The sequence below is a fragment of the Lepisosteus platostomus genome, chromosome 13 (genome assembly GCF_059453375.1).
Source record: "Lepisosteus platostomus isolate fLepPlt1 chromosome 13, fLepPlt1.hap1, whole genome shotgun sequence".
In the NCBI taxonomy this organism is placed as follows: Eukaryota; Metazoa; Chordata; class Actinopteri; order Semionotiformes; family Lepisosteidae; genus Lepisosteus; species Lepisosteus platostomus.
The window spans coordinates 32,426,214-32,451,104 of record NC_142623.1 but is presented as its reverse complement, the minus strand read 5'-3'; the positions used below and the strand labels follow the sequence as shown (position 1 = coordinate 32,451,104).

General features: G+C 57.1%; 1 protein-coding gene across 7 annotated transcripts; it reads right to left on the bottom strand.

The window, feature by feature from the left end:
* Positions 1–423: 423 nt before the first annotated feature.
* Positions 424–24,811, bottom strand: LOC148650424 (bromodomain-containing protein 8-like). Of its 7 annotated transcripts, none has more exons than XM_088604206.1 (23): positions 24,721–24,811; positions 23,440–23,536; positions 23,059–23,128; positions 22,908–22,957; positions 22,295–22,417; positions 21,941–22,021; positions 21,701–21,765; positions 20,836–20,972; positions 20,503–20,694; positions 18,724–18,829; positions 16,649–16,822; positions 16,249–16,409; positions 15,183–15,608; positions 14,301–14,394; positions 13,980–14,026; positions 13,136–13,443; positions 12,192–12,284; positions 11,204–11,272; positions 10,848–11,025; positions 9,936–10,040; positions 9,311–9,355; positions 2,564–2,726; positions 424–1,873 (listed from the first exon to the last, which is right to left on the bottom strand). In XM_088604206.1, exons 1-23 carry the CDS (start codon positions 24,737–24,739, stop codon positions 1,839–1,841), a joined length of 2,838 nt encoding a protein of 945 aa, XP_088460332.1. In that variant the 5' UTR covers positions 24,740–24,811; the 3' UTR covers positions 424–1,838. The 7 variants fall into 7 exon arrangements, with proteins under 7 accessions (XP_088460332.1, XP_088460334.1, XP_088460335.1 ...); XM_088604208.1 differs by having other exon boundaries at positions 13,136–13,341; XM_088604209.1 differs by lacking the exon at positions 2,564–2,726.
* Positions 24,812–24,891: the final 80 nt, after the last annotated feature.

Below are 24,891 nucleotides of genomic sequence, written 5' to 3'. Positions count from 1 at the left end.
CTGTACAGCAGAACACGTTATGACAGGGGCTACAGTTCCAGTGCCCAGTCTTAGTACAGTTAATAGTTTTGTTACAATAGGAGCTACAGACCCAGTACAGTAGATCAGTCCTGTTACAATAGGGGCTACAGTCCCAGTGCAGTAGAACAGTCCTGTTACAATAGGGGCTACAGTCCAGTACAGTAGAACAGTCCCATTACAATAGAGGCTACAGTCCCAGTACAGCAGAACAGTCCTGTTACAATAGGAGCTACAGTCCCAGTACAGTAGAACAGTCCTGTTACAATAGGAGCTACAGTCCCAGTACAGTAGAACAGTCCTGTTACAACAGGAGCTAGAGTCCCAGTACAGCAGAACAGTCCTGTTACAACAGGAGTACCAGATCCTAGCTCTCACATGGGACAGCTCAATCCACACAGGTCATATAGAAAGAACATTTTTAATATTTCTTTATTACAACATTCAGTAGTACATTAGCAAAAAAATGAAAATTGAAAATATGTACACAAGGGCAGTATGGTCTGTGCACACACTTGTGCCAACAGGACAAAATTCTCTGCACTACAATCACACAACAACAACAACAACACAACAGAGGGAGGAGACATCCCGGGACAGAGCGAGGGAGGGAGCAGGGAGACGTCCCGGGACAGAGCGAGGAGTGGAGGGAGTCAGTCAGGGAGGAGATGTCCCGGGACAGAGCGAGGTGTGGAGGGAGTCAGTCAGGGAGAAGATGTCCCGGGACAGAGCGAGGAGTGGAGGGAGTCAGTCAGGGAGAAGATGTCCCGGGACAGAGCGAGGAGTGGAGGGAGTCAGTCAGGGAGGAGATGTCCCGGGACAGAGCGAGGAGTGGAGGGAGTCAGTCAGGGAGGAGATGTCCCGGGACAGAGCGAGGAGTGGAGGGAGTCAGTCAGGGAGATGTCCCGGGACAGAGCGAGGAGTGGAGGGAGTCAGTCAGGGAGGAGATGTCCCGGGACAGAGCGAGGAGTGGAGGGAGTCAGTCAGGGAGATGTCCCGGGACAGAGCGAGGAGTGGAGGGAGTCAGTCAGGGAGGAGATGTCCCGGGACAGAGCGAGGAGTGGAGGGAGTCAGTCAGGGAGATGTCCTGGGACAGAGCGAGGAGTGGAGGGAGTCAGTCAGGGAGATGTCCCGGGACAGAGCGAGGAGTGGAGGGAGTCAGTCAGGGAGGAGATGTTCCGGGACAGAGCGAGGAGTGGAGGGAGTCAGTCAGGGAGGAGATGTCCTGGGACAGAGCGAGGAGTGGAGGGAGTCAGTCAGGGAGAAGATGTCCTGGGACAGAGCGAGGTGTGGAGGGAGTCAGTCAGGGAGAAGATGTCCTGGGACAGAGCGAGGTGTGGAGGGAGTCAGTCAGGGAGAAGATGTCCTGGGACAGAGCGAGGTGTGGAGGGAGTCAGTCAGGGAGATGTCCCGGGACAGAGCGAGGAGTGGAGGGAGTCAGTCAGGGAGGAGATGTCCCGGGACAGAGCGAGGAGTGGAGGGAGTCAGTCAGGGAGAAGATGTCCCGGGACAGAGCGAGGAGTGGAGGGAGTCAGTCAGGGAGATGTCCTGGGACAGAGTGAAGGAGCAAGGAGATGTCCCGGGACAGAGAGGAAGAAACAAAAATAAGTCACTTAAAAAACAAAGTGAAACAGGGAATTGGAGAGAAAACTGCATGTCCCAGTCGGGGCCCAGGCCAGAGGAGGAGAGCGAGAGGGGGGCAGCGAGACTGGCGTGAGGAGCGTTCTTCCCCAGAGCAACACTGTTCCAACGGCCCGCCGGCGCCCCTCCGCCTCTCTCTCCTCCCCGCCCACTCTCACTTCTTCATTTTCATGTCAGCTTCAATGGCACACCTCCGGCCCCTGGTTCCTCCGTCCTGAACAGGGCAGAGAAGAAGGAAATCTGAGCCTGCTGTCTGAAAGGTTTTGCCACCCTGCGGTGCACAAGGGCTGAAACAGTGACCAGCTGAAATTCACACGATGTCCGAGTCCCTCACACCCGGACCTAGACTGATTGACTGACACGCTGGCTTGTCAAGGAGTGTCAACACGCCACTTGCAGGGCTCTCTAAGACTTACTTGCATTATGTGCAGAATCTGGCATTTAGCCTTGCCATGTGCAAGTGATCACACCACTCCTGTCCTGGAATCCCTGCACCAGCTTCCTGTCAGGTTTTGAACTGATTTCGAGATCCCTTTGCTTATATTCAAGGCTTCACATGCCTGGTCTCCCCCGGATCCATTCGCTCCCCTCCACCTGACCTTTGCTCAGCTGACTCGGGTTAACCGTGCGACCCCACCTTACGCGTCTCCACTCTGTGGGTGCAGGGCCTCGTGTCGCTGTACCCCAAAGCTGTGGAGCACCAACTCAAAAGAGACTAGAGACTCAGCCACATCAAGTGCTTTGAAGACAGAAAATGTTTTTGGAGTTGTTTTTTGTGACTGGTAATGTCCAAATTCCATAATAAGAAGAAGTTTAAAGCGGATGGCTTTTACAGGCCATACATGTACATAAGTATAAAGGTTTCCTATCCTAACTGACTGGCTCTCCAACTGGAGGTACATACCTCTCCTGCCCCTCTGTCTGTGCTGACCCTGTCCTGAAGACTGCTGCTGCCCTGCCTGCTGTCTGTCCCTCTTTCTGATCAAGGCAGAGCTCCTGCTCTGTCCCACCTCTACCCTGCCTTTCCACAGAGACGGATCTACTGACCCCCGTCTCTTCCAGGGACACTGACCCGGGTAAACAGAACACAAACAGGAGGGAAGGATGGTCAGGGAATGTTTGTCGATCTTCCTCTAATACCTACGCCATATGTACGTATAGAGACACACAGCTGGAGTACAGACTCTTCCTGGAGACTCTGTACAGAGACACACAGCTGGAGTACAGACTTTTACTGGAGACTCTGTATAGAGACACACAGCTGGAGTACAGACTCTTCCTGGAGACTCTGTACAGAGACACACAGCTGGAGTACAGACTCTTCCTGGAGACTCTGTACAGAGACACACAGCTGGAGTACAGACTCTTCCTGGAGACTCTGTACAGAGACACACAGCTGGAGTACAGACTCTTACTGGAGACTCTGTACAGAGACACACAGCTGGAGTACAGACTCTTACTGGAGACTCTGTACAGAGACACGCAGCTGGAGTACAGACTCTTACTGGAGACTCTGTACAGACACACAGCTGGAGTACAGACTCTTACTGGAGACTCTGTATAGAGACACACAGCTGGAGTACAGACTCTTACTGGAGACTCTGTACAGAGACACACAGCTGGAGTACAGACTCTTACTGGAGACTCTGTACAGAGACACGCAGCTGGAGTACAGACTCTTCCTGGAGACTCTGTACAGAGACACACAGCTGGAGTACAGACTCTTCCTGGAGACTCTGTACAGAGACACACAGCTGGAGTACAGACTCTTCCTGGAGACTCTGTACAGAGACACACAGCTGGAGTACAGACTCTTACTGGAGACTCTGTACAGACAGACAGCTGGAGTACAGACTCTTCCTGGAGACTCTGTACAGAGACACGCAGCTGGAGTACAGACTCTTCCTGGAGACTCTGTACAGAGACACACAGCTGGAGTACAGACTCTTACTGGAGACTCTGTACAGACACACAGCTGGAGTACAGACTCTTACTGGAGACTCTGTACAGAGACACGCAGCTGGAGTACAGACTCTTACTGGAGACTCTGTACAGAGACACACAGCTGGAGTACAGACTCTTACTGGAGACTCTCTACTGAGACACACAGCTGGAGAGTCTATATGATATAGCATGGTAAACTCTGTTCTGTAGCAGAGGAAGCTTAACTATGGTCACAGTGTCAGTATGATCTTCAAAAATGTTCACTTTGTTGCAGCCCCCCACAATCATAATTTCACAGCACACTGACAGCTGTAAAACTGTACTCTAAAATCACTGCATTCGGAAAACAACCTCACAGCACAAGACACTATCTGCTTGCATTTTCTATGACTCTGTATAAGTTTGTGTACAATGTAAACTGGTAATGTACGTAGGGCAGCTCTGTGTCGGGGCGATGGGCTCTGCGCCGCGCTGTTTTGGGGGCGATGGGCTCTGCGGCGCGCTGTGCGAGAGGGAAGGGCTCTGCGGCGCGCTGTGCGAGAGGGAAGGGCCTTGCTGCGCGCTGTGTGAGAGGGAAGGGCTCTGCGGCGCGCTGTGTGAGAGGGAAGGGCCTTGCTGCGCGCTGTGTGAGAGGGAAGGGCTCTGCGGCGCGCTGTGCGAGAGGGAAGGGCTCTGCGGCGCGCTGTGTGAGAGGGAAGGGCCTTGCTGCGCGCTGTGCGAGAGGGAAGGGCCTTGCTGCGCGCTGTGCGAGAGGGAAGGGCTCTGAGGCGCGCTGTGTGAGAGGGAAGGGCTCTGCGGCGCGCTGTGTGAGAGGGAAGGGCTCTGCGGCGCGCTGTGCGAGAGGGAAGGGCTCTGCGGCACGCTGTGCGAGAGGGAAGGGCTCTGCGGCACGCTGTGCGAGAGGGAAGGGCTCTGCGGCGCGCTGTGCGAGAGGGAAGGGCCTTGCTGCGCGCTGTGTGAGAGGGAAGGGCTCTGCGGCGCGCTGTGCGAGAGGGAAGGGCTCTGCGGCGCGCTGTGTGAGAGGGAAGGGCTCTGCGGCGCGCTGTGCGAGAGGGAAGGGCTCTGCGGCGCGCTGTGTGAGAGGGAAGGGCTCTGCGGCGCGCTGTGTGAGAGGGAAGGGCTCTGCGGCGCGCTGTGCGAGAGGGAAGGGCTCTGCGGCGCGCTGTGTGAGAGGGAAGGGCTCTGCGGCGCGCTGTGTGAGAGGGAAGGGCTCTGCGGCGCGCTGTGTGAGAGGGAAGGGCCTTGCTGCGCGCTGTGCGAGAGGGAAGGGCTCTGCGGCGCGCTGTGTGAGAGGGAAGGGCTCTGCGGCGCGCTGTGTGAGAGGGAAGGGCTCTGCGGCGCGCTGTGCGAGAGGGAAGGGCTCTGCGGCACGCTGTGCGAGAGGGAAGGGCCTTGCTGCGCACTGTGTGAGAGGGAAGGGCCTTGCTGCGCACTGTGTGAGAGGGAAGGGCCTTGCTGCGCGCTGTGCGAGAGGGAAGGGCCTTGCTGCGCGCTGTGCGAGAGGGAAGGGCCTTGCTGCGCGCTGTGCGAGAGGGAAGGGCTCTGCGGCGCGCTGTGTGAGAGGGAAGGGCTCTGCGGCGCGCTGTGTGAGAGGGAAGGGCCTTGCTGCGCGCTGTGTGAGAGGGGAGGGCTCTGCTGCGCGCTGTGCGAGAGGGAAGGGCTCTGCGGCGCGCTGTGTGAGAGGGAAGGGCTCTGCGGCGCGCTGTGTGAGAGGGAAGGGCCTTGCTGCGCGCTGTGTGAGAGGGAAGGGCTCTGCGGCGCGCTGTGTGAGAGGGAAGGGCCTTGCTGCGCGCTGTGTGAGAGGGAAGGGCTCTGCGGCGCGCTGTGCGAGAGGGAAGGGCTCTGCGGCGCGCTGTGTGAGAGGGAAGGGCTCTGCGGCGCGCTGTGCGAGAGGGAAGGGCCTTGCTGCGCGCTGTGTGAGAGGGAAGGGCCTTGCTGCGCGCTGTGTGAGAGGGAAGGGCTCTGCGGCGCGCTGTGCGAGAGGGAAGGGCCTTGCTGCGCGCTGTGCGAGAGGGAAGGGCTCTGCGGCGCGCTGTGCGAGAGGGAAGGGCCTTGCTGCGCGCTGTGTGAGAGGGAAGGGCTCTGCGGCGCGCTGTGCGAGAGGGAAGGGCCTTGCTGCGCGCTGTGCGAGAGGGAAGGGCTCTGCGGCGCACTGTGTGAGAGGGAAGGGCTCTGCGGCGCGCTGTGCGAGAGGGAAGGGCTCTGCGGCGCGCTGTGCGAGAGGGGAGGGCTCTGCGGCGCGCTGTGCGAGAGGGAAGGGCCTTGCTGCGCGCTGTGCGAGAGGGAAGGGCTCTGCGGCGCGCTGTGCGAGAGGGAAGGGCTCTGCGGCGCGCTGTGCGAGAGGGAAGGGCCTTGCTGCGCGCTGTGTGAGAGGGAAGGGCTCTGCGGCGCGCTGTGCGAGAGGGAAGGGCTCTGCGGCGCGCTGTGTGAGAGGGAAGGGCTCTGCGGCGCGCTGTGCGAGAGGGAAGGGCTCTGCGGCGCGCTGTGTGAGAGGGAAGGGCTCTGCGGCGCGCTGTGCGAGAGGGAAGGGCTCTGCGGCGCGCTGTGTGAGAGGGAAGGGCTCTGCGGCGCGCTGTGTGAGAGGGAAGGGCTCTGCGGCGCGCTGTGTGAGAGGGAAGGGCTCTGCGGCGCGCTGTGCGAGAGGGAAGGGCTCTGCGGCGCGCTGTGTGAGAGGGAAGGGCTCTGCGGCGCGCTGTGCGAGAGGGAAGGGCTCTGCGGCACGCTGTGCGAGAGGGAAGGGCCTTGCTGCGCACTGTGTGAGAGGGAAGGGCCTTGCTGCGCACTGTGTGAGAGGGAAGGGCCTTGCTGCGCGCTGTGCGAGAGGGAAGGGCCTTGCTGCGCGCTGTGCGAGAGGGAAGGGCCTTGCTGCGCGCTGTGCGAGAGGGAAGGGCCTTGCTGCGCGCTGTGCGAGAGGGAAGGGCTCTGCGGCGCGCTGTGTGAGAGGGAAGGGCTCTGCGGCGCGCTGTGTGAGAGGGAAGGGCCTTGCTGCGCGCTGTGTGAGAGGGGAGGGCTCTGCTGCGCGCTGTGCGAGAGGGAAGGGCTCTGCGGCGCGCTGTGTGAGAGGGAAGGGCTCTGCGGCGCGCTGTGTGAGAGGGAAGGGCCTTGCTGCGCGCTGTGTGAGAGGGAAGGGCTCTGCGGCGCGCTGTGCGAGAGGGAAGGGCCTTGCGGCGCGCTGTGTGAGAGGGAAGGGCTCTGCGGCGCGCTGTGCGAGAGGGAAGGGCCTTGCTGCGCGCTGTGTGAGAGGGAAGGGCTCTGCGGCGCGCTGTGTGAGAGGGAAGGGCCTTGCTGCGCGCTGTGTGAGAGGGAAGGGCTCTGCGGCGCGCTGTGCGAGAGGGAAGGGCCTTGCGGCGCGCTGTGTGAGAGGGAAGGGCTCTGCGGCGCGCTGTGCGAGAGGGAAGGGCCTTGCGGCGCGCTGTGTGAGAGGGAAGGGCTCTGCGGCGCGCTGTGCGAGAGGGAAGGGCTCTGCGGCGCGCTGTGCGAGAGGGAAGGGCTCTGCGGCGCGCTGTGTGAGAGGGAAGGGCTCTGCGGCGCGCTGTGCGAGAGGGAAGGGCCTTGCTGCGCGCTGTGTGAGAGGGAAGGGCCTTGCTGCGCGCTGTGTGAGAGGGAAGGGCTCTGCGGCGCGCTGTGCGAGAGGGAAGGGCCTTGCTGCGCGCTGTGCGAGAGGGAAGGGCTCTGCGGCGCGCTGTGCGAGAGGGAAGGGCCTTGCTGCGCGCTGTGTGAGAGGGAAGGGCTCTGCGGCGCGCTGTGCGAGAGGGAAGGGCCTTGCTGCGCGCTGTGCGAGAGGGAAGGGCTCTGCGGCGCACTGTGTGAGAGGGAAGGGCTCTGCGGCGCGCTGTGCGAGAGGGAAGGGCTCTGCGGCGCGCTGTGCGAGAGGGGAGGGCTCTGCGGCGCGCTGTGCGAGAGGGAAGGGCCTTGCTGCGCGCTGTGCGAGAGGGAAGGGCTCTGCGGCGCGCTGTGCGAGAGGGAAGGGCTCTGCGGCGCGCTGTGCGAGAGGGAAGGGCCTTGCTGCGCGCTGTGCGAGAGGGAAGGGCTCTGCGGCGCGCTGTGCGAGAGGGAAGGGCTCTGCGGCGCGCTGTGCGAGAGGGAAGGGCCTTGCTGCGCGCTGTGTGAGAGGGAAGGGCTCTGCGGCGCGCTGTGCGAGAGGGAAGGGCTCTGCGGCGCGCTGTGCGAGAGGGAAGGGCTCTGCTGCGCGCTGTGCGAGAGGGAAGGGCTCTGCGGCGCGCTGTGCGAGAGGGAAGGGCTCTGCTGCGCGCTGTGCGAGAGGGAAGGGCTCTGCGGCGCGCTGTGCGAGAGGGGAGGGCTCTGCGGCGCGCTGTGCGAGAGGGAAGGGCTCTGCGGCGCGCTGTGCGAGAGGGAAGGGCTCTGCTGCGCGCTGTGCGAGAGGGAAGGGCTCTGCGGCGCGCTGTGCGAGAGGGGAGGGCTCTGCGGCGCGCTGTGCGAGAGGGAAGGGCTCTGCGGCGCGCTGTGCGAGAGGGAAGGGCTCTGCGGCACGCTGTGCGAGAGGGAAGGGCTCTGCGGCGCGCTGTGTGAGAGGGAAGGGCTCTGCGGCGCACTGTGTGAGAGGGAAGGGCCTTGCTGCGCGCTGTGCGAGAGGGAAGGGCTCTGCGGCGCGCTGTGTGAGAGGGAAGGGCTCTGCGGCGCGCTGTGTGAGAGGGAAGGGCTCTGCTGCGCGCTGTGCGAGAGGGAAGGGCTCTGCGGCACGCTGTGCGAGAGGGGAGGGCTCTGCGGCGCGCTGTTTTGGGGGCGATGGGCTCTGCTGCGCGCTGTGCGAGAGGGAAGGGCTCTGCGGCGCGCTGTGCGAGAGGGAAGGGCTCTGCGGCGCGCTGTGCGAGAGGGAAGGGCTCTGCGGCGCGCTGTGTGAGAGGGAAGGGCTCTGCGGCGCACTGTGTGAGAGGGAAGGGCCTTGCTGCGCGCTGTGCGAGAGGGAAGGGCTCTGCGGCGCGCTGTGCGAGAGGGAAGGGCTCTGCGGCACGCTGTGCGAGAGGGGAGGGCTCTGCGGCGCGCTGTTTTGGGGGCGATGGGCTCTGCTGCGCGCTGTGCGAGAGGGAAGGGCTCTGCGGCGCGCTGTGCGAGAGGGAAGGGCTCTGCGGCGCGCTGTGCGAGAGGGAAGGGCTCTGCGGCGCGCTGTGTGAGAGGGAAGGGCTCTGCGGCGCACTGTGTGAGAGGGAAGGGCCTTGCTGCGCGCTGTGCGAGAGGGAAGGGCTCTGCGGCGCGCTGTGTGAGAGGGAAGGGCCTTGCTGCGCGCTGTGCGAGAGGGAAGGGCTCTGCGCCGCGCTGTGCGAGAGGGAAGGGCTCTGCGGCGCGCTGTGTGAGAGGGAAGGGCTCTGCGGCGCGCTGTGCGAGAGGGAAGGGCTCTGAGGCGCGCTGTTTTGGGGGCGATGGGCTCTGCGCCCTGCGCCGCGCTGTTTTGGGGGCGATGGCCTCTGCGCCGCGCTGTTTTGGGGGCGATGGGCTCTGCGCCGCGCTGTTTTGGGGGCGATGGGCTCTGCGCCGCGCTGTGCGAGAGGGAAGGGCTATGCGCCCTGCTGTTTTGGGGGCGATGGGCTCTGCGCCGCGCTGTTTTGGGGGCGATGGGCTCTGCGCCGCGCTGTGCGAGAGGGAAGGGCTCTGCGCCGCGCTGTGCGAGAGGGAAGGGCTCTGCGCTGTGTTGTATCACACTGAAGGCTGCAGTCAGTACAATGGGCTGTGCATACAGAGTGATACTTACAAAGAGAGAGAGAAGGAAGGCAGGAGAGGCCATGGGCACACTGTCCTGTGAGAGGACAAACGACACAGTCAGAGCTGGAAATACACTGATACAGCACACACACTCACTGAAACGCAGTGACACAATGATACACACAGGGACACACACTGAAAACACCCTGATGCACTGACGCAAACCGACACGCCTGGTGACACAGCGACGTGCCGTGACGTCCCACAGGCAGGGCACCAACGGGCATGCAGACCGAAGGTCCCCCTCGTCGCTCCCGACAGGGAAGGGGGACATCCCGCAGGGCCGGAGAAACCATGCATGGGGGTGTGCTGATGGCAAGGGGGATGAGGAGGAGGGGCAGATGCCGGGGATGGAGGGCAGTGCGGAGTGAAATGTGTAGGGCAGTGCCCGCTCGGCAGCAGTGAGTGTGGACGGGCCTCACTGCAGATCACTGCGTGGGCCTGACCGGGCCGACGGACACACACGGCCACAAGCCACAGGGGGACACCCCGCCTTTCGGACTTCGGGGCTCGGAATCCGGATGAATGGGAACGCAAATTTAAAGCGATGCATGGGAACACGCGTGTATGCACATACACACAGGTGTAGCCGTTCTCTTGTCTTCCTCGCTCACCTTGTCGGACGAGTCCTGTTTCCGCGTGGAGTCCCGCCCTCTCAGGCTCTTGGCGCTGATCCCCGACTCCGAGGTCTGCATGATCAGCTGAGTGGCCAGGAATTGCTGCACGAGACAGAGGGCAAGGCCGATCATGCAGGGAAGGAGAGAGGAAGAGGGGAGAGAGGGGGGCAGGACAGAGAGAGGAGGTGATGGACAGGGGGACAGGTAAACGGAGAGGGGGCCAGGCAGAGAGAGCAGAAACACTGGGACACAGTACGAGGCAGCGTGACTCTCGGTCACAGGTCAGGTAGGAGAAGTTAGGAAATTGCTATATAAGGGTCTTATCCCCTGTAACACTACTTCAATCCCCCCAGAATCATGTCCCCCACAACACTTGTAACCCCCCCCCTTCCCCTCTACAGTGACTTTTATTTTGTCACTTCAAATGCATTTTTAAATGAACAAAAAAGTGTGATATCAATATCTGCTCAGCACACCTCCTGAATACACTGTAAAATAATAGTCTCCACATTGCCAAAAATTTCTCCTCTGGAACGACTGCAGAGAAGACCACCCAGGTGCAATCCCAGTTTTAAGGGAGTGACAGGCTAAAACTTCTTTAGTCTTGAGCAGAGAAGGCTGCAGGAGGACCCGATACAAGTCTTCACAATCCTCACGGGCGCAGTTACACCAGAGGTCTTCTTCAGAACCAGAGGAGCGTTTAACACGGAGAACAGGAGGCACTATTTTACACCATGGGAGGTGGGAGTGTGGAGCAAGCTACCAGGCCACGAGGCTGAAGCTGATACCTGGCTTCATGCAAGACAGAGCTGGATGAGATCAACGAGCTCCTAATGGCCACACCGACAAGATGGGCCAAGGGGCCCCCGTGACCTTGTGACCTGTGACCTCTCTGAGGTCACCGTGTACCTGTATCTGCTCCAGCACGTCCCTCTGCATCTCCAGCGCCATGTGGTAGACGTCGTGGTCGGAGCTGTTGTACATCACCGCGTTCTGGAACATCAGCATGATGTCCCGCTGGAATTCGGCCGTGGTCCGGATGAGCCCGTTCTCGATGTTCTTCTTGATCGTGGACAGGTCCATCGGTCTGGAGACAGAGAAAGACATGCGCACGTTCACATCCAGGAACACCAGCAACGGATGCTCTCAGTGCATTCGTTCACATGCGGTGGTCATCCTCATATTCACACAGCATTTGTCTCTTCTCCCCACTAAGCCACTGTTTTCACTCTCCTCCCAGGTAACAGGCAGTCAGCCGGACCAACCTGTGCACAATACTGTGGTATCCTGGCGCAATGTCATCCGTCACAGGCTGGAGAAACACGTTGGCATACCTGGGCATGGAGAAATACACAGAAATCACTCAAAGTGGAAACAGCTACAATAGAGGCTACAGTCCCAGTACAGTAGACCAGTCCTGATACAATAGGGGCTACAGTCCCAGTACAGTAGAACAGTCCTGTTACAACAGGAGCTACAGTCCCAGTACAGTAGAACAGTCCTGTTACAACAGGAGCTACAGTCCCAGTGCAGTAGAACAGTCCTGTTACAACAGGAGCTACAGTCCCAGTACAGTAGAACAGTCCTGTTACAACAGGAGCTACAGTCCCAGTGCAGTAGAACAGTCCTGTTACAATAGGGGCTACAGTCCCAGTACAGTAGAACAGTCCTGTTACAACAGGAGCTACAGTCCCAGTACAGTAGAACAGTCCTGTTACAACAGGAGCTACAGTCCCAGTACAGTAGAACAGTCCTGTTACAATAGGGGCTACAGTCCCAGTACAGTAGAACAGTCCTGTTACAACAGGAGCTACAGTCCCAGTACAGTAGAACAGTCCTGTTACAACAGGAGCTACAGTCCCAGTACAGTAGAACAGTCCTGTTACAACAGGAGCTACAGTCCCAGTGCAGTAGAACAGTCCTGTTACAACAGGAGCTACAGTCCCAGTACAGCAGAACAGTCCTGTTACAATAGGGGCTACAGTCCAGTACAGTAGAACAGTCCTGTTACAACAGGAGCTACAGTCCCAGTACAGCAGAACAGTCCTGTTACAATAGGAGCTACAGTCCCAGTACAGTAGAACAGTCCTGTTACAATAGGAGCTACAGTCCCAGTACAGTAGAACAGTCCTGTTACAACAGGAGCTACAGTCCCAATGCAGTAGAACAGTCCTGTTACAATAGGAGCTACACTTCCAGTGCAGTCGGACAGTCCCAGTACAGCAGAGGGTGGACACAAGAGACAGGGCTCACCTGTGATTGGCTGCAGCTCGCCACACCAGCATGATGGATTTCTTCCAGATTTTCTGGGCCTGGATTGCCTCCTGATCCTCACTGCACATGGAACTGAGAGAGGGATATTTGGAGAGGGTAGCAGATATGAGAGATACATCTAAAAATTAAACCATGGGAAAAATACGAAGAAGAATAAAAATAAAATTAACAATTTTAAATCTTCAGCTGCTAGTCATCAGGAACTGACAGCACGTGTCAGAGCACATTGATGGTGTGTGTCAGAGCACACAGCCAGGATCTATCAGTGTGTCAAAGAGCACAGTGTCAGAACCCAGAGTCAGGGAGTCACAGAGCGTATGCACAGAGTCAGGAACTAATAGTGTGTGTCAGAACACAGTGTCAAAGCGTGCCAGAGCATGTGAACAGGGTCAGGGACTGACCATGTGCCCAGAATCAGGACCTGACAGTGTGTGGAAGAACAGAGTGTCAGAGCACAGACTCAGGACCTGACAGTTTGTGGAAGAGCAGAGTGTCAGAGCACAGAGTCAGGACCTGACAGTGTGTGGAAGAGCACTGAGTCAGGACCTGACAGTTTGGAAGAGCACAGTGTCAGAGCACAGACTCAGGACCTGACAGTGTGTGGAAGAGCAGAGTGTCAGGTCCTGACAGTGTGTGGAAGAGCAGAGTGTCGGGTCCTGACAGTGTGTGGAAGAGCAGAGTGTCAGGTCCTGACAGTGTGTGGAAGAGCAGAGTGTCAGGTCCTGACAGTGTGTGGAAGAGGAGAGTGTCAGGTCCTGACAGTGTGTGGAAGAGCAGAGTGTCAGGTCCTGACAGTGTGTGGAAGAGGAGAGTGTCAGGTCCTGACAGTGTGTGGAAGAGGAGAGTGTCAGGTCCTGACAGTGTGTGGAAGAGGAGAGTGTCAGGTCCTGACAGTGTGTGGAAGAGGAGAGACAATGACTCACAACTGAGAGGAGGCTGGGCTGCTGGGGATGGAGTCCGCTGTCGTGTGCAGCTGCAGCGAGGTGTTGTGGACACTGTAGCCATCCTCGCTCTCGCCTTCCGCCCGCTCCATCTCCGCCTCGGACAGGTACGCCTCCCCGCCCTCGCTCTCCTTCATCTCCGACATGCTGCCCTCTGCCTCGCTCCCGCCATCCTCCTCCTTCACCTCCTGCACGGGAGAGCGAGAGCCGCACGTGAGAGGCGGCCAAGTCAGGACAGGGGCCGAGGAATGAGGACTACGACGATGAGGGGAGATGGAAGGATGAGGATTCTGCCAATCGGGGAAATAGGGGTGGGGAGATCAAATGGAGAAATGAGCAATGAAAGAATGAAGAGATGGAGGAGGAGGGTGAGATGGAGGGATGAGCCATGAAAGAATGAACAGATGGAGTAGGGTGAGGATGAGATGGAGGCATGGGCAAAGGAAGAATGAAGAGGTGGAGTAGGGGGAGGATGAGATGGAGGGATGAGCAATGAAAGAATGAACAGATAAGAGTAGGGGGAGGATGAGATGGAGGGATGAGCAATGGAAGAATGAAGAGATGGAGGAGGAGGATGAGATGGAGGGATGAGCAAGGGAAGAATGAAGAGATGGAGGAGGAGGATGAGATGGAGGGATGAGCAAGGGAAGAATGAAGAGATGAGGAAGAGGATGAGATGGAGGGATGAGGAGATGGAGGGATGGGCAATGGAACTATAAAGCGATAGAGGGATGAAGAGAAAGGAGGATAAAGAAATGGAGGAGGAGAATGAGATAGAGGGATGGGGAGATGGAAGAGGGAGGAATAGATGGAGGAAGTGCATTACTTTTGCATGCTCCTTTCCAGATGCCGAGCTGTCCTCTGTCACAGTTTCTACAAGAGACAAACACAGCGTTAATGCTCAAACAGTGGGGGACAGAGGACGGTGGTCAGTCCTGTCAGTGTGCTTCTGAGGCGAGTCAGACCCCAAGGGTGTCGCCGTGTCAGACTCTATCGAACCCCAAGGGTGTCGCCGTGTCAGACCCTGTGTAACCCCAAACGTTTTGCTGTGCCTGTGACTGTGCTAGGGATTCTGCGCCAGACACAGTATCTAAGTGTCCGTAAGCAGGTCGCAGACTGTGCCAGTGTGTCAGAGTCCTACACTCACCTGCACAGTGGGAGTGTGTCTCGGGTCCAGGCTGTGTCCAGTCGTCACTCTCACACTTGATGTTGACTATGGGGGAATGGGCTCTGGGAGAGACCTTTGGAACAGACAGACAGACCATTCAACACGATGTTACAGCACAGGGCTGTTCAGTGTGTAGGAGTGTGCTCCAGACAGCACAGCACAGAGCTGTTCAGTGTGTAGCAGTGTGCTCCAGACAGCACAGCACAGAGCTGTTCAGTGTGTAGCAGTGTGCTCCAGACAGGACAGTACAGGGCTGTTCAGTGTGTAGCAGTGTGCTCCAGACAGCACAGAGCTGTTCAGTGTGTAGCAGTGTGCTCCAGACAGCACAGTACAGGGCTGTTCAGTGTGTAGCAGTGTGCTCCAGACAGGACAGTACAGGGCTGTTCAGTGTGTAGCAGTGTGCTCCAGACAGTACAGAGCTGTTCAGTGTGTAGCAGTGTGCTCCAGACAGCACAGTACAGGGCTGTTCAGTGTGTAGCAGTGTGCTCCAGACAGGACAGTACAGGGCTGTTCAGTGTGTAGCAGTGTGCTCCAGACAGCACAGAGCTGTTCAGTGTGTAGCAGTGTGCTCCAGACAGCACAGTACAGGGCTGTTCAGTGTGTAGCAGTGTGCTCCATACAGCACAGTACAGGGCTGTTCAGTGTGTAGCAGTGTGCTCCAGACAGGACAGTACAGGGCTGTTCAGTGTGTAGCAGTGTGCTCCAGACAGGACAGGACTGTTCAGTGTGTAGCAGTGTGCTCCAGACAGCACAGGACAGGGCTGTTCAATGTGTAACTGTGTGCTCCAGACAGCACAGTACAGGACAGGGCTGTTCAATGTGTAGAGATATGATCAGACAGGGTGGAGAGATATTCTTTACCTCCTCTCTGACGAGACGCTCGGCTGCCTCCTGGCTCTCAGCTCTGTGAAGTGTCTCTGGGTTGCTGCCCGAGGAGGCGAGGGGATTATCAGGGGTGACAGGGGGAGGCAGAGGGAGAGAGGGGGCTGCGGTGGAGGCCGTGCTGTCCTGAGCTGGAGGAGGCTGGGCTATCTGCGAGGGAGGGGGAGAGCTGAGCATCCTGCTCCCAGCCCCTGCCTCTCTTCCCACCTCCTCTTCGATCAGCTCTTTCTTGACCTCCAAGCTGCTGTGCACGGAAGGCCCAACAGGGGGTGCCGTGGCAGGGTCGGGGGCCTTGAAGGAGGGCTCCCAGGGGCCTGAGAGGGAGTGGGAGTCAGCAGCCTCTTCACACAGAGACAGGGCCGCCTCCACGGCTGCAGCATCCAGGGCCTCAGCATTGTCATCAACCTGGAGAAAGGAGAGGATAGGAGGGACGAGGAGAAGAGAGCAGGAGAGGAGAGCAGCGCAGGGCAGGAGAGGAGAAGAGGAGAGCAGGAGAGGAACAGAGGAGAGCAGGAGAGGAGGGCAGGGCAGGAGATGAGAAGAGGAGAGCAGGAGAGGAGGGCAGGGCAGGAGAGGAGAAGAGGAGAGCAGGGCAGGAGAGGAGGGCAGGGCAAGAGAGGAGGGCAGGGCAAGAGAGGAGGGCAGGGCAGGGCAAGAGAGGACGGCAGGGCAGGGCAGGAGAGGAGGGCAGGGCAGGGCAGGAGAGGAGGGCAGGGCAGGGCAGGAGAGGAGAGCAGGGCAGGAGAGGAGAGGAGGAGAGGAGGAGAGGAGGGCAGGGCAGGAGAGGAGACCAAGGCAGGATAGGAGAGCAGGGCAGGATAGGAGAGCAGGGCAGGACAGGAGAGGAGGAGAGGAGAGCAGGGCAGGGAAGAGCAGAAGAAGTTCAAGCCGACAAAAGAGGCAAAAGGAGGAGAGGGTGGAGAAAGACAGAAGGAGAACAGAAAAGAAGGGAAAGGGGAAGCAATGGGAAGAAAGTGTGAGTTTGTCTCCATGCAGCCCGACTCCATTTCATCTCAGAGCGAGCACGCAGCACCTTCTCACCCACCTTCTCCTCGATGATGGCGATGATGTCCCCCACCGTCTCCAGGTCCAGCTCGTCCCCCATGTAGGACACGGCCACCAGGTCCTCCTCCTCTCCCAGCTCGCCCTTGACCTCGCCCGGGGCGGGGCTGCCCTGGAGCTGCCCGCTGGCCCCCTCGTCAGCACCTGCACCCACACAACACATGCCGTCACTGGCGCTGCCCCGGCCTGCCCTCCGCTGAGGCCTGACCCCAGGTTCACGCGGCCCTGCACCCCGTTCGGGGACGGGCACCCCGACACCCAAACTGGCACAGCGAGTAACTCGTCGAGCCCTGAGCCCGGTCCACGCCAGAGACAGAGGGAGGGCGCAGACGGACAGACAGATGGGGGAGACGGGGAGGCACCCAGACAAGGCTGACGGAGACCTGTGGCGCGCGTCTCGGGGGCGTCCGCAAGGTGGGTGGAGGGGTCCGGGTGCGGCAGCGAGGGCACAGCGCTGGCAGCGCCGGGGGGCTCGGCGCTGGTGGGCAGGGTGGAGCCGAGCTGCACGGTGAAGTGGGTGGGGCCGGCCTCCAGCAGCCGAGACAGCGTGGGAGCACCTGACACAGAGCAGAGCAAGCAGTCAGCAGGCCAGCAACACACACACACACGCACGCAACTGACACAACAACACAGCTACACAAGACAGCAGTGATTCTAGTTAGCACGCAGAAGAGCAAGATGGCACGCAGGCACACTGACAGCAGTCTCAGCATCCAGGAGGCTGGCTGGATCACAGTAGAGTCAGCGCTGACCGGAGGAGAGACAGCTCTCACTGACAGCACTGTAGGATCACAGTAGAGTCAGCGCTGACCGGAGGAGAGACAGTTCTCACTGACAGCACTGTAGGATCACAGTAGAGTCAGCGCTGACCGGAGGAGAGACAGTTCTCACTGACAGCACTGTAGGATCACAGTAGAGTCAGCACTGACTGGAGGAGAGACACCTCTCACTGATAGCACTGTAGGATCACAGTAGAGTCAGCGCTGACCGGAGGAGAGACAGCTCTCACTGACAGCACTGCAGGATCACAGCAGAGTCAGCACTGACCGGATGAGAGACAATTTTCACTGACAGCACTGTAGGATCACAGTAGAGTCAGCGCTGACCGGAGAGACGGCTCTCACTGACAGCACTGTAGGATCACAGTAGAGTCAGCACTGACCGGAGGAGAGACAGGTCTCACTGACAGCACTGTAGGATCACAGTAGAGTCAGCACTGACCGGAGGAGAGACAGTTCTCACTGACAGCACTGTAGGATCACAGTAGAGTCAGCACTGACCGGAGGAGAGACACCTCTCACTGACAGCACTGCCTGATCACAGTAGAGTCAGCACTGACCAGAGGAGAGACAGCTCTCACTGACAGCACTGTAGGATCACAGTAGAGTCAGCACTGACCAGAGGAGAGACAGCTCTCACTGACAGCACTGTAGGATCACAGCAGAGTCAGCACTGACCGGAGGAGAGACAGTTCTCACTGACAGCACTGCAGGATCACAGTAGAGTCAGCACTGACCGGAGGAGAGACAGTTCTCACTGACAGCACTGCAGGATCACAGTAGTGTCAGCACTGACCAGAGGAGAGACACCTCTCACTGACAGCACTGTAGGATCACGGTAGAGTCAGCACTGACCGGAGGAGATAGTTCTCACTGACAGCACTGTAGGATCACAGTAGAGTCAGCACTAACTGGAGGAGAGACACCTCTCACTGACAGCACTGTAGGATCACAGTAGAGTCAGCACTGACCAGAGGAGAGACAGCTCTCACTGACAGCACTGCAGGATCACAGTAGAGTCAGCACTAACTGGAAGAGAGACACCTCTCACTGACAGCACTGTAGGATCACAGTAGAGTCAGCACTGACCGGAGGAGAGACAGCTCTCACTGACAGCACTGCAGGATCACAGTAGAGTCAGCACTGACCGGAGGAGAGACACCTCTCACTGACAGCACTTCAGGATCACAGTACAGTCAGCACTGACCGGAGGAGAGAGTTCTCACTGACAGCACTGCAGGATCACAGTACAGTCAGCACTGACTGGAGGAGAGACACCTCTCACTGACAGCTTTGTGGGAGCATAGTGTGTTCTGTGCTCTTTTGTGGAGAAACAGGTTCTGACCCCAACCAGATGGTGAACGGCTGATGTGGTGGGATTTTAAAGCGGTATTTTCTTGGTTGGAGTTAGCCGAATATTGTCTGAAATCATTGTGTTGTTGTGGGTCGTTGGAGCCATATTATACTAAAACAGATTCTGGCCTGGATCACACATTTCAAGGTTGACCCGTTTAATTGCTGACATGTTTATCATGTAATTCTGCAGCACATTGCTGAATTTGGACTTTGCACTTTTAGAATCAAGGTTTCCAAAATTCTGATGGTGTAGATTTAGTGTGGACAGCAGTGTGTGGAGCTACAGTGTACCAGCTGTGAAGGAATGGCGTCGGCATGGTTACCTGTGGCTGCCTGGGATGCTGGGATAGCAGGACCGCTGACCTGAAGATCTGCCCCATGCACACCTGCTCCAGTCATGTGACCCGCAGGTACGTCTCCGTCCCCCACCTGCGGAACGAGCACATGGTAATATCCCACCAGGAACAGAGAGAGGGGGACTGCCAGCCTGCGCTAGTGACCCTCTTCAAACTTTCCCGTCAACCCACTCCTCCTCTTCCTCGCTCACCTCCTCACTCGCCAGCCACGTTCGGCCACTAGCCCTCCTCCAGGAGCTCAGACAGGAGGCAGACTAGGCTGAGCATCAGAAGAAAAGTATCGCTCATGCCTACAGCACATTTACTATTACTATCAGGAACATCACAGTCTTTTGTAGCAGGTGCTCTTGAACAGGCATGGCAGGTTAGCATGTCACAGCAGTGATGATCACCAGGGGCTCCCTGCTGTGAAAATGGCAGCGCGGGGCTCCTGCTGGAATCAGCTCAAGCTGTAGGTCTGTGACTCGCACTTTGTGTCTGGTTAGAGATGTTGTGCTGTGGGACTCTCTCCTACCCTGGCCCATTGTGTGAGCCCCAGGACTTGATCAATATAATAATAATAATAATAATAATAATAATTGCTTACACTTATATAGCGCTTTTCTGGACACTCCACTCAAAGCGCTTTACAGGTAATGGGGACTCCCCTCCACCACCACCAGTGTGCAGCCCCACCTGGATGATGCGACGGCAGCCATAGTGCGCCAGAACGCTCCCCACACACCAGCTCTCAGTGGGGAGGAGAGCAGAGTAATGTAGCCAATTCAATATAGCGCCCAGCCCTCAAGTTGTTCTTGCTCACTACAGGTGGGGTTTCGGTGGGGACCAGACACTTCTGCTCAAATGTTCACACTAGAACCTCCCTATCGGCGGTCAGCTGTACTCTACAGTTAGCAGATCTGTGCCACACTTGGTCAACACACAAGCCTGACTCATCTTCACAGAGGACTGAGCTCCTTGCATGCCCAGTCTACCTGAGGTTCAGCCTCCCAGAACCGAATGGCACGAACATGCTATTCTCTTGAAAACTGGGACATATTTATTCACCAGGCGTGACATTCGACAGGCAGAATCACCCCCATTACCTGCGCCCAGTCCACTCCTCCACCCGTGAGGTCATTCAGAGCTCACGCACCAGCCAGAGATCGGACAGAGTGTATCATCAATTAAACAAAATGACAAACCTATCATTTAATCAATTTCCAAAATATGAATACTTTCTTTAAAGAAACACTGTCAAAAATGCTGTCTTTGTTTGATGCTACAGAGAGCAGCTCTGACAGGCCCTGTGAAGGCACTGATTATATACATAAAGATTACAGAAGAGATGATGGCCAGATCACTCACCCAGCCCGTTTGCTTGTAGTTAACTACCAAGCTATTGTAGTTACTCAGTAGAAACTTGAACTGACTATCCTATCCTACTCATTCCACACCCTCATCCCCCTTTGTGTAAAGAAGTGCTTCCTGTTCTGACTGGAGAATCTCATCCAGCTGTTTCTTGTTAGAAAAGTGTATCAGCTTCAACCACGTGGCTTGGCGACTTGTTCCACACCCCCACTGTCCTTTATGTAAAGAAGTGCCTCCTGTTTTCAATGCGCTTGCTGTAGTTTGCACTGGGGTCCTCCGGCTCGTGTTTCTCTACTCGTTAGGAACAGAAATGTTTGGACGGAGCCCGGATTTGGGATTATTCGTGATCCTGAAAGCATCACGACTGCCCCTATCCCACCTCCCCACACCACTCACCAGTCTGGGGCTGGTTGGCAACAGGCTGCCTTTCTTCAGCAGCTCGGAGAGCAGGGGCGAGGGGGGCGGGGTGACCTTCTGCCCCAGGACCTTCTTCTGCGGGGAGTCATCTAGGAGAGGCCCCAGGCTGGGCTCCAGGGGCCCGGGGCCTGCTGACTCTGTCAGGGGCATGAAGACCGGCGCCCCAGGGGTCTGTGGGGAGGGGCAGGGAGGCAGGATCAGCAGTTGTAATCATATCTGGAGACAGAATGCAAGAAGAGGAGGGGAAACAGGGAAAGAGAGAGGGGGCGCAGACGAGAGAGACAGGAGGAAGGGGGCGGGGGACAGACTCACGCTGGCGCTGGCCTCCTCGGGGACCGGCTGGGGGGGGTCGGCCATGGGAAAGTCCAGGCCTGGGGAGCTGGAGCCCAGCGGAGAGCGAACCGTCACGCTGGGGACGCGCTTAGGGGTGTTCTTCACTGCCTGCCGGGCTGCAGACACAGACAGAGGTGGAGACAGGAGTCAGGGAGGGGAGGACCGAGCGCCTCCTATTCCACGGTGGCAGAGATCTGAGGACAGTTGGGGCAGGTGCTGGCTGGCAGGCCGGCCATCCCAATCCCGGTCCTGCTGGCCCACGTTCCTGCTGGCTCTCATTCCCGCCCGGCTTAATCACTTTCCTGAAGCTTCACTGAACCAACCAGACACTCGAGCAGAACGCTGGAAAGGCTTGTTTTTTATATATACAGTGTTTTCCCCCTTCACTTTTTCACACAGGGCCATGTAGGTTTGGATTTTTTTTTTCCCTTAATAATAATAACCTTCATTTAAAAACTGCATTTTGTGTTTACTTGTGTTATCTTTGTCTAATATTTCAATTTGTTTGATGATCTGAAACATTTCAGTGTGACAAACATGCAAAAAAATAAGAAATCAGGAAGGGGGCAAACACTTTTTCACACCACTGTATATATACTCGGAAGTTTGGGGTTTGATCTTACTTATGAAATGCAAAAGAGAAAATGAACTCTCCAGCATGTTTAAGGGTTGAACACGTTCAAGCGGTTTAATTTGATCCTAAGTCGACTAACGGTTCAGCTGAGCAACTGAGCGCTGGGCTGGAACGGAAACCAGCAGGGATGAGCTCTACATCTCCAGCAGGACCAGGACTGGGGTCCCCTGCTGTAGCAGGACCGACAGTGGGCGTGTCCCTGTACTGTACCCTGATAGGCTGCATCTGTGGCCTTCCGCTTCAGCTCCGCCTCTTCCTCGTCCTGTTTCTTCTTCCTGGAGGCGGGAACAGTAACCGCATCAGTGACGCCGCCACCGCCTGCCGACCGCGCCACAACCACACATCAAATCGCAGACATCTCCTGAGCCAGACGCACAGGCAACGAGACCCAGGCAAGTACACAGAAAGACAGGCGGCCTTTCACAGACACTGGGAGATGGACAGACTCACAGGACGATCTCCCCCCACAGCTCCTCCAACTTGTTGTCCAGATGTCCAGCCTGGATTAGTTCTGCCTCCTTCTTCAGCTTCCTGCAGGGAGAGACGCAGTAAGAGTGGACTACAGTGAGGACCATCAGGTCACAACACAGCACAGCATACAGGGACACAGGTTAGAGTAACAGTACACAACAGCACAGGCTACCAGGACAATACTGTAGAAAACAGTGTAGAGTAATATTACACAGCAGTTCAGGCTACCAGGACAATACTGTAGAAAACAGTATAGAGTAACATTACACAATAGTTCAGGTTACCAGGACAATACTGTAGGACACAGGATAGAGTAACAGGACAAAATAGTACCTGTGCAGTTCCTGAGTGTCTTTGATCAGCCTCTTGAGCTCATCTATCCTCTCTGCTGTCAGTCTGCGCACAATCACGTCCTCCACAGTCTCCACCACCTCACCCTTCTCTCCCCTCTTCCGCCTGAGAGAGACACAACATTACACAACACTCCTGCACTGTCTCCCCACCACCTCCCCCGAGACACAACACAACACCGCACTCTCTCTCCCCCACCCCACCCTGCTCACACACCAGACACAACAACAACACCGCACTCTCTCTCCCTCACCCCACCCTGCTCACACCCGAGACACAACACAACAACAACAACGCACTCTCTCTCCCCCACCCCACCCTGCTCACACCCGAGACACAACACAACAACAACGCACTCTCTCTCCCCCACCCCACCCTGCTCACACCCGAGACACAACACAACAACAACGCACTCTCTCTCCCCCACCCCACCCTGCTCACACACCAGACAACACAACACCGCACTCTCTCTCCCCCACCCCACCCTGCTCACACACCAGACAACACAACACCGCACTCTCTCTCCCCCACCCCCACCTGCTCACACCCGAGACACAACACAACACAAGAACAAGGGATGGGGAGCTGCACTCACTTGGGCGTCTCTGTGGTCTCCAGCAGCTCCGAGTACTGGGAGGCACAGTGCTGAGAGAGACAGACAGGAAGGAGGAAAAACACACTACCGTCACGGCGCTGAAGAGGTCGAGGAAACACTGCAGGAGAACGAGCATCACTGTGTCTCCTACCTTCTGAGAGAACCAGTCCGGAGGGCGGCCTGCTTCTGCGAAGGGCTTGATGGCTCTGCTGACCGACACCCTGGCAGAGGGAGATGTATCTGTTACTGTGGAGTTAACTGTACCTGCCTTGTGAACACTGCGGCTGATCGGTCACGCCAGTGAAGCTCTTTGAATCTGATAGGCTGGGAGAGAGAGAGGATGAGGAGAGACATGGAGACGGACGGAGAGGAGAGGGGGGACAGATGGAAATTGAGAGAATGAGAGGAGAGAGACGGGGACACAGGCAAAGGAGAGAGAAGGGAGAGGAGCAAGAGGGGACAGTTCTGGAGGGAAACTGTCTGGCAGCCATGAGCGCCAGACAGAGAGACAGGAAGAAAGAGCCCCTCTTACCAGTTCTGGTCTCCACTCCTCATCACAGACGAGGCCAAACACAGCTTCTCCCTCACAGACCAGGGCTCTGTGGGGCCCAGCGACATCAGCTTGTGCTCTGGAGAGAGTCGGGGAGAAGACAGGGGACAGGGCAGAGAGAAGATAGGAGAGGACAGGGGACAGGGCAGAGAGAAGATAGGAGAGGAGGGAGAGGACAGGGGACAGAGCAGAGAGGACACAGGAGAGGAGGGAGAGGACAGGGGACAGGGCAGAGAGAAGACAGGAGAGGAGGGAGAGCACAGGGCAGAGAGAAGACAGGAGAGGAGGGAGAGGACAGGGGACAGGGCAGAGAGAAGACAGGAGAGGAGGGAGAGGACAGGGGACAGGGCAGAGAGTAAACAGGAGAGGAGGGAAAGGACAGGGGGCAGAGAAGAGAGAAGACAGGAGAGGAGGAGACAGGGGACAGGGCAGAGAAATTATAGGAGAGGAGGGAGAGAGAGAAAGGTCATATTAAAACAGATAAACTGTATGTGTGAGCGAAATGACAGTCTCCCTCTCACTGTACCAGACACTGAAACCTGGCTCTTTAATCACAAAAGGAGTCACTGACGCTGAGGAAATGATAACAACTGTGCCACCATGCCGCCTGCTGAGAACAAACAGCCCGAGTCAAACCTGGTTCAGTCAGTTAAGAGTTGGATCGTGTACCTGAGGTCTGGCTGGAATAAAAGACAGCAAGCGTTCGGGCTCCAGGAATATTCTCTACAGGACTGGGGACCACTGGTCTAAAAGATACTCAACCGGCCATGGCGAGAATATTTCTAAAGGATATTTACCCGGCTACCGATCATGGATAGTTAGTACTAACTGGTACTAAAAACGTGGGAAGTGTTCAGTAATAAACACACAAGAGATACGCGCACGCCTAGCGGTGTCGTAGCCAGTAACAGACAGCCCCTATCAAGCGTTAGTTCAGCTACCAGCGTGGTTTCTCTTAACTTTCTTTCAGGTTCAGACTCTGTATGACACACAGACCGAAAACTGAGACGCTCTCGTACACCCCGGGCCAAATCCTGAACTACAGTCTTTGTGTCTGCGTTACGTTACTCCTAATGTTACGTTAAAAACCGTCCGTCCGTTACCAGAATACCACTTATTTCTGGGGAAAGTCACAGTAACCTTACATAAGGAGTAAGGAGAAACATCCGTTCATCGCGCAGAACAGACACACAAAAACACAGAAACAACTCCAAAACACTGATAAAGGTACAAAGACACAATTAAAATATAAACAACACCTACTCCCTATGCCGCCCGCCATCTTGACTCCTTGCCCCTCCCACACCACCACTGAGCACTTGCACTTCCAGGTCAAAGTGCTTTTCTAGCCCCGATGCTGCCTGGGAAATGAAGTCTTTGGCTTTGGAGGGACATGTACAGTATGACCAATTTATATATCGCTCATGGAAAATA

Excerpts from the sequence above, each read along its gene's own strand:
- LOC148650424 (XM_088604206.1), bottom strand. Across the intron at positions 2,727-9,310 it reads CCTTCCTTCTCTCTCTCTTT|TGTCCCTGGAAGAGACGGGG; the intron begins GTAAGTATCACT and ends TACCCGGGTCAG. Across the intron at positions 1,874-2,563 it reads CAGACAGAGGGGCAGGAGAG|GACGGAGGAACCAGGGGCCG; the intron begins GTATGTACCTCC and ends TGCCCTGTTCAG.